Below are 8,773 nucleotides of genomic sequence, written 5' to 3' on the forward strand. Positions count from 1 at the left end.
AATTGTATTTTATTTAGACATTTCTTTTTTTTTTATATATAATTTTTATCCCACGATTTTGCAACCCAGTTTTTTCACCCAGTGCCAATTATCTAATGTAATCCTGGGCGCTACACTTCCTCTGCCAACCTGGGGGGCAGCGGACTGACCTCATGCCTCCTTCTATGCATGAGGAGTCCAAGCTGCTTCCTTTCACCTGACAGGGGAGAATTTCCCTGGCCGGACGTAGCGCATGGAAGGAACACGTTATTCCGACCAGTTCCTTTCCCCTCCATCAGGCACCCCGGCTGGCCTGGGGGAGGTTTTAGACTTTTTTGTATATAGATGTGTTGTAGCCTATAATGAAGAACAAAACCAGACTGTCTTTACCACCTCAATTGAATTAACTTATCCCCTGCCAGATTCACATTAGATCTTAGATTGAAAAGACTTGTTGCCAGTGCTGTTGACTGCAACAGTTGTCCCGATCACGTCATTTTTTTCCTTAGATCAGTAATGTGATATTTGTAGCTGCACGTCCGTTTGCAACGCATCTGTGAGGTGACGTCTGAACCATTCACTAATACTTCTCTGACTCTTACTGCTACTCATTCATCCCACTATGACTCTCCATCTGAAAAGTCCTTAAAGCAGCAAGCAGCTTCCAAAAACGACACGCAACATGTTGTGAGCCTGTAGATCATCCACCTTCGATGAGCGATACTGCTGGATTAATACATGTGCAGAATAAAGCCAAGACAAGACGTTTTGTCTTCTTCCAGCTGTAGTTTATTGCATCTTATTAAGCCTCAAAGTACACTATGATAACATCACAGACATCACTTAAAGGCCTATTCATACTCCAGTTTCCGGTGATGAGGTGAACACCGTTTCATCACCTAAAACTGGAGTATGAATAGGCCTTAAGAGTTGTATGTGTAACATTTTAAGTCCTTAAGGTTAAAACAAGTCAAACCAATCGAAGCAATGTAATGTAATGCTTTTTTCCTTTAAGATGATTCAAAGGCAACAGACTAGACTAGAATGTGTCACCTTGATTATAATGAAATGCTCACTTTGTCAAAATAAGGACATACTACTATTGCAATGTTTTTCAAAAATATAGAACTCACATTTGCACAGTCCTTCGACAATAGTCAAAACAAATTACATGGCTGGCCACGGACATGTCTGTCTTGTTTGCGTTCTATGGCATCCTTTTTACCAAAGCAAAAGAAAGAGACAGACATGAACACTCAGTCAGTGGTTTATTTGTGGTCTGGGTATTTCTGAAATTTGTACTCGGCCTCTGCTCTGATTTGCTCTCAGACAGTAACCTAACTGTCTTGTCCCACCAAGGAGAGACTATGTCCCATAGTCAAATCCAATAGTAAAATCCATAGGAGGAAGTTTCTAATGATGCTCTGGAGAAGGAAGTCTGGAGCTCTCTGTTGAGAAGTTGAGAAGATGGATGGATGGATGGACAGACACACAACCTTATTTTAATATGAAAGGATTGTAAATGTATGTTAACTTAAGCCCTGCCCCTACTTCTGCCTCTGCCTAGATGGGCGTTGTGAAAGGTTACGCAATGACAAACTGTAAGTTGGCACAGGGGATGGCATAGCACTGTGTATAAAATTCCGCAAATGGACAAAGAAATTGGGAGGGGATAGACGGAGGAGAACAGTCATGAGGGCTTCTCTAGACATTCACCTGCTTTCATACATGTACTTGACCTTACTATTGTTCTCTTCGTTCTCTGCTTTGTCTTCCTCACCTTCTTCTTCTTGTGAATTACAGGCACAGTTTAATCTCGACCGAATTCACAAGGACGGCGACTTTATTTTGGGTGGTTTGTTTCCAATACACTCCTCCTCTGTCTTCCCTGAGCTGTCATTCATCTTCAAGCCAGAGGACCCCACTTGCTATGGGTGAATATCCCAATAGGAAGCTAGAAACGATAATAAATAATACCACAGGATTAACTGATGTTGTATTATGTCTACAAGGGTACATCAAGGTTTCAGTGGCGTTTTGTGTGTTAGTTTTAACATTCCAGGGTTTAGGTATGCCCAGACCATGGCTTTTGCTATTACTGAGATCAACAGAAACGACAGCCTACTGCCCAATGTGACCCTGGGATATAGTCTCTACGATGCCTGTCATACACTTGGAGTTGCATTTCGCACAGCATTGTCAATGGCCAGTGGGAGAGAGGAGCAGTTTCAACTGGATGAGCACTGTGCTGGGTCCCCTCCAGTGCTCGGCATTGTGGGTGACGATTCTTCAACACAATCTATTGCCATCTCTAGTATAATAGGTTTGTACAAAGTGCCCATGGTAAGTTTTCAGCCTGAACCCCCTTTTACCATCACCAATGGTATACATACTGAATGAATGAATGAGTTTACTTCGAACATTATTTGAAAACAAATACATGAATTAAAACACTGAAACAAAACAACAACAAAATAAACAATAATGTCAGAAAAGGAGTAGGATGAAGTATAAAACTTATTAGACTCCTACCCCCCTTTTACCCATGCAACATTCACTGGTAATGTTCAACAGAATATATTAACAACCCAAGCATCTACTTGCATCAACAAGTGAGCAATATAATATATGTAGTGATTTATGGTCCAAAATGTGTTTTGTTTTACCCAGAACTGCAATGCTCCATGCAAGCTTTGTTCTTACATAGCTTATAGGGTTTCCAGTAGATTTTGTGGTCCATGTGCACGTGCATACTCCCATCCAGTCTGCCACAGATGTCACTGCCTTGTTATATTTTATAAAAAAAAAAAAAAAAAACTGTAGGCCTATCAGTGTATGAACTCTCTTTATTATAAAGCTTACTTTTATGATTGGTTGTATGCGACAAGAAATCTGTGATGCAAGATTTAAAAAAGAAAGGAAATTCTATTTTTGTTTTGGTAGCCCCACCCTGTCCCTGTTTGACGTTGTTTTCCTTTGTAACAGCCACTTCATATGAGGTTTGCCACCAAAGGAGATAGTCAAACATGTACAATACTGTAGCAGCTAGGCTATTATTACAGAACATGTTTTGCCTTTTGCAGGTTAGTTACCATGCCATGTGCTCCTGTTTGAGTGACTGGAATCTGTTCCCGTCCTTCTTTAGAACAATTCCAAGTTCTGCATCCCAGGTGAACGTCTACAGACAAAATGTGTTGGTAAAAAGTGCATGGTATACGTACATACACTTTGCAATAACATCCCTCTAGTTTATTGTAATCATTCATGGTCATGCATATCACCTAATTTGCTTGTGTGTATTTACAGTATTTATGTGGAGCTGTGTGTTTTATCTTTAAAAAAGTTATTAGACCATTTCCATTATGGAGTATGAAAAGCACTTCCAATCATGTCACCAATCTTTATCCAATCAGATACGAGCTATGCTCCAGATTATGAACCGGTTTGGGTGGACCTGGGTAGGACTGCTGTTTAACGATGACGACTATGGCCGCGACGCCGCCCGAATCCTCCAGTATGACCTGGCCCAGTCTGGTCTGGGTTGTCTGGCTTATGTGGAAGTTGTGCCCTGGGACGGTGACAAAGCTGAACTTCAGAGGATTGTCACCGTGATGAAGAAATCCACAGCTCGCGTTGTCATTGAATTCGTATATGGGATCAATGTAGTTCATCTGATGGAGGAGGTTTGGGCCGGGTTATGATATGTGTTAATTTAGGCATTGATGATCTGAAATGAGTTGCACTGAAGACATCACATGCAGTGAAGATATTATTTCACATCGTTAATACTACCTGTATATAGTATATTGTTCAACACATTCAACAGGTGGTAAAGCAGAATGTGACAGGTCTGCAATGGATATCCGATGTGGGTTGGATGAAACCTCACATACTCCAGACTCCTCACTTCATGCCACATTTGAGAATCCTGGGTCTTGCCATCCGTCGTGGAGAAATACCAGGTCTCAAGGAATTCTTGTTAAAAATACATCCTGATAGCGATCCTGACAATACCTTAGTGAGTCTTTTGTTAGATTTACAGTATTTACGCTCCAATTTCAACTGACCTAATTAAAAAAAAATCACAAGGTATTATATTTATGTATTAATTGTGTTTCTATAGGTGAGGCAGTTCTGGGAGAGTACATTTCAGTGTAAATGTTCACCCCTTCCGTCAGAGTGGGTGGATGCTGGTGGAAGGGTGTGTACTGGACAAGAGGACCTAGACACATCAGAAAATACCCTTCTGGATGTGTCTAACCTCAGGCCAGAGTATAATGTGTACAAGGCTGTGTATGCTATGGCCCATGCCCTCCATGACATGTTGCAATGTGTGCCAGGAAGAGGGCCTTTCAGTGGGCACAGCTGTGCCAGTTTGGAGACAATACAGCCATGGCAGGTGTAATATCATTTCACAGTTTACCTGTTAATGTTTCTAGTTGGGTTCCAATTACAAATAACGAGTATAATGTCAGATCATGGCATGCCCCTTGGTTATGCAACATCGCTTGTGTTAGTGTGTGTGCGCATGTGTGCGTGTGTCAACATCAAGGCAACTCAATGTGCTTTACAGAAAACATCGAGCAAAGGAAATGCAAAATAATAAAATAATAAAATGATGACATTAGGATGCAGAAAACCTAGAGGAAAAAAAAAGAGGAGAAAAAAAAAGACAAAATAATAAAAAAAAATTGATAGATAATGAATATACTGTATGTAAACATGACATTGGTGAGCATAAGCATGGAAAATGGACATAGGTTTAAAAAAGTAGGTTAATTGTAAAATATCTTCTTACAGTGATACCTTAGTGATTGCCTTTCAGTAAATGTTTTTCAGTGTTTGGAGCAAAAACACAAGCCTGTTGGTGACAGTCAGTGGTTCACAAACCTTTTCACTCAAAGCTGGGACAGTGGGACCCAAACTATAGTGAAAATAACAGATGTACAGATGTGCCTGTAGATCTGCTATTTCCACTACTCGTTAAATGATTATTATTGTTTATTATTATTTTATTTTATAGAAAGTATTGTATTTTATTTTCTGACTTATAAATAATTGAATTGTTTTTAATTGATAAAGTTTATTTCATTCTTTTTTAATCTTGATATAATGCATACATATGTTCATGTGTTGTTCATATAGGAAACAACAAAAGGGGATATTTACTCATATTTACATTACCCATAAGATTGGTCCTCGAAAACACTTTATTATTGGTCTGGTCATGCATTAATGCCCCATTTTAATGCCCAGATAGTGAATACTTAAAGGGTGTGCTTAATGCAACAAGTGTCATATATTATACAGTAGATTGTTTTGTTTATTTACTTGCTTATTTACTTGCTCTTCATACATTTCTAGCTTTTGTATTACATGGAAAAGATCAACTTGACCACATCATTTGGGGATCATGTAACATTTGATGAGAATGGCGATGCGTTACCAATCTATGATGTCATGAACTGGGCATGGCTGCCTGATGGAAGTGTAAAGGTTCACAATGTAGGTTTGTTCAAGAAATCAGCCTCCGGAGATGAACAACTCATCCTTGATGAAGACAGTATCTTCTGGAGCTTTGAATCCACAAAGGTCACTTGAGCTGGTCACAACTTACGATTCACTAGTAGGAATAAACACGCCATTGGGGAGGTTTAAGGAATTTATTGACAGTGAAGAAATGGAGGGATGAAGGAGGGATGAATGAAGCGGATGTGTAGGTTCCGGGGGGGTCGCCGACCCTGGAGTCTTTGGGGAGGAGGTCGAATGGCACTCGTCATGTGGCGTTCGTCGTAAGGCGTTCGTCTTACGGTGCGCATGGACGATATCGATCCCCCGCAGGAACCTGATAAGGAGAGGAGAGAGTTTTGTTTTAATCGTTTGATCCACTTTTGGCGAGGTGGATGTAGTAGCTCCTTTGGGGGGAGCGGGGAGAGGAGCTGCTATGGAGGTGAAGGGGTGGGAGTGGGTTGCGAGAAGCCTGTAGGAAGGCGGCTGGTGTGCGACGCAGCGAGGCGGGCGAAGCATGGAGGATTCTGGGTGGTACTGGGCAGGTATAAATGGGGACAGGTAGATTGACGTGGAGGGCGGAGAGTGGCGTGAAGGGCAGGGCCAATGCGCGTTTCTCCTCCTCCTGAACATCAGTTGTTCCAACTCCATTATGGAGCAAATTCATATGCGTAATTAATGCTTAATTAATGATTAACTCATACATTAATTCACTGTCTGTCTGTCTGCCTGTCTGTCTGTCTGTCTGTTAATTTCAATGGAAGTTGCTCATTGGCATTTGAAGCACGCGAAGAACACTATATTTCCGCATTTTCTTGATTTGGGCACTGCGGAACTGCTAACCTCCATGAATGTGCCTGAATCGATTCATGAACGAGCGAGCGCTCTGTATTAAACTATTTTGCGTACAAGTACTTTCCGCCTGAAGTTCCAGCTTTGGCCAGGGTGGGGCAGCTTCAAGGTTTCCTTTTTATATATACTTTATTGAAAATTATTCAGGGTTTACAATTTATGCAAAGTTACATACATATATAAATTACAATACAAACATATATCAAGGCAAGGTTTCCCACTGCCAGCCACTCTGTGTCCTCTTATTCCCATATATGGAGATCTGTATATCTGTCTGTCCATGTCCCTTTTATGCCCTTATATGGAGATCCCAGAGGTTATCAGTATGTCCATATATGGGCATGTCTATATATGGACATATCAGGGGGATCAGCTATTCTGGAAAGGCAGGGGTTGCCATGACAATCAATTGGCTTATTTGGGCTATACGGCCAGAGCCTTTTCTGGCGGTTGTGGTCAACTGCCTATATCTGACACACTCTACACTGGGCACTGTGCACTCCCTTGGGTCATCTGCAATGTGTGTGCCGAATTTGAAATCAGTCAAACGGTTCTCAAGAAACGTGGATTACAGACGTACGTATACATAGCCTATACAGACGTACAGAGATTCATTTATTGTAAGATTAATGATTAATTCATGTATGAGTTCATCATTATTAAGTGTTAATTAAGCATTAATTAAGTAGCCTATATGAATATGCTTCCTATAGTAAGTTGTGAGCTTTCTAAAGGGCTAATGATGAGCTCATGATGTGAATGTAATTTATTTTGACTGAAATTGATCATTGTTACTTTCCTAGGCACCTCGGTCAGTGTGCAGTGAGAGCTGTTCCCCTGGAACACGTGTGGCCAGAAGGAAAGGGGAACCTGTCTGCTGCTTTGACTGCATTGCTTGTTCTGAGGGAGAGATCAGCAATGAGACAGGTTCAAGTTGGTTCACATTATGTTGCTATGTTGTATGTTATCTTTAGGACGATACTGTCCCTTTAACCCTGCTCTCTTTGGCAGACTCTACAGAGTGCACCACTTGTCCAGAGGACTTCTGGTCCAGTCCCCAGCATGACCACTGTGTCCTTAAGAGCATTGAGTTCCTTTCCTACCATGAGGCCCTGGGTATCTCCTTGACAACCATCTCATTGCTAGGCACACTTATCTGTGCCATTGTCCTGGGAATCTTCATCTATCATCGAAGCACACCCATGGTGCGCGCCAACAACTCGGAACTCAGCTTCCTTCTCTTGTTGTCACTCAAACTGTGTTTCCTGTGCTCACTTCTGTTCATTGGACGTCCCAGACCCTGGACTTGTCAGCTGAGACATGCAGCATTTGGAATAAGCTTTGTGCTGTCTGTCTCATGTATCCTGGTAAAGACTATGGTGGTTTTGGCTGTGTTTAAGGCCTCCAAGCCTGGTGGTGCAGACATTATGAAGTGGTTTGGTGCTATGCAGCAGAGAGGAACAGTTCTGGCTCTTACTTTTGTCCAGGCAATAATCTGCACAGCCTGGCTCATGTCTTCCTCACCAACTCCTTACAAAAACACACACTACCACAATAATAAGATAGTCTTTGAGTGTGTGGTGGGTTCTACAATTGGTTTTGCAGTGTTATTAGCTTATATTGGTTTACTGGCACTCCTCAGCTTCCTCCTAGCATTCATGGCCAGGAATCTTCCAGACAACTTCAATGAAGCCAAGTTAATCACTTTCAGCATGTTGATCTTCTGTGTGGTGTGGATAGCCTTCATACCAGCATATATCAGCTCTCCAGGCAAATATGCAGATGTAGTGGAGGTATTTGCTATTTTAGCATCTAGTTTTGGGATTTTGGTGGCACTGTTTGGACCAAAGTGTTATATAATCATTTTGAAACCAGAGAGAAACACTAAGAAGTCCATCATGGGTCGAGGTGCCACCAAGACGTGAAAAGCTTTCTTCAATGACAATACATTTTCCCCGCAACGTTTTTATAACAAAAAGGGTATATTTGTTTGCATTGTTAGTAGGCCTATATTTAGTTTTATACATTATGTACTGTACAATAATTACTCTCCCTGAACGGTTCAATTTGATATTGTACTGTGCACGCACTACACTGTAGCCTGGTGTGTGTGTGTGTGTGTGTGTGTGTGTGTGTGTGTGTGTGTGTGTGTGTGTGTGTGTGTGTGTGTAGGGGAGGAGCCTAAAGTGGTGATGATTATGATGGTCACCACTTCCGGGATTATGCAATAAGGCAATGTATGTGTACTGTACAAAATGTGAAGATGTTGTGGGCAGGATGATAAGTCGTAAACCTTATCAATGGTGGTGGAAAGTGCGGAGGCATGTGAACGTGCATGGGCTGAGAGTAGTGGGGGAAAGCTGCAGTGGGGTTTCTATTATTGTAGCGAGATGAGTGGGAAGTTCTCCAGAAATCTATCAGTCAGCTGTCTGCC

General features: G+C 41.6%; 1 protein-coding gene across 1 annotated transcript in view; it reads left to right on the forward strand.

Moving 5' to 3' along the window:
• The window catches only part of LOC310854612 (extracellular calcium-sensing receptor-like), a gene marked incomplete at both ends in the record, with an annotated part of 8,464 nt that extends 200 nt beyond the window's left edge, over window positions 1-8,264 (forward strand). Inside the window, 8 exons of the mRNA XM_083759287.1 lie at window positions 1,783-1,913; window positions 2,028-2,322; window positions 3,063-3,176; window positions 3,393-3,662; window positions 4,103-4,378; window positions 5,344-5,571; window positions 7,143-7,266; window positions 7,351-8,264. Of these exons, the coding sequence (XP_083615413.1) occupies window positions 1,783-1,913; window positions 2,028-2,322; window positions 3,063-3,176; window positions 3,393-3,662; window positions 4,103-4,378; window positions 5,344-5,571; window positions 7,143-7,266; window positions 7,351-8,264 (2,352 nt within the window). The remainder of the gene's footprint in view (window positions 1-1,782; window positions 1,914-2,027; window positions 2,323-3,062; window positions 3,177-3,392; window positions 3,663-4,102; window positions 4,379-5,343; window positions 5,572-7,142; window positions 7,267-7,350) is intronic.
• Between the last annotated feature and the right edge of the window lie 509 nt (window positions 8,265-8,773).

The sequence above is a fragment of the Protomyctophum parallelum genome, assembly GCF_964188405.1.
Source record: "Protomyctophum parallelum genome assembly, chromosome: 2".
Taxonomy (NCBI): Eukaryota; Metazoa; Chordata; class Actinopteri; order Myctophiformes; family Myctophidae; genus Protomyctophum; species Protomyctophum parallelum.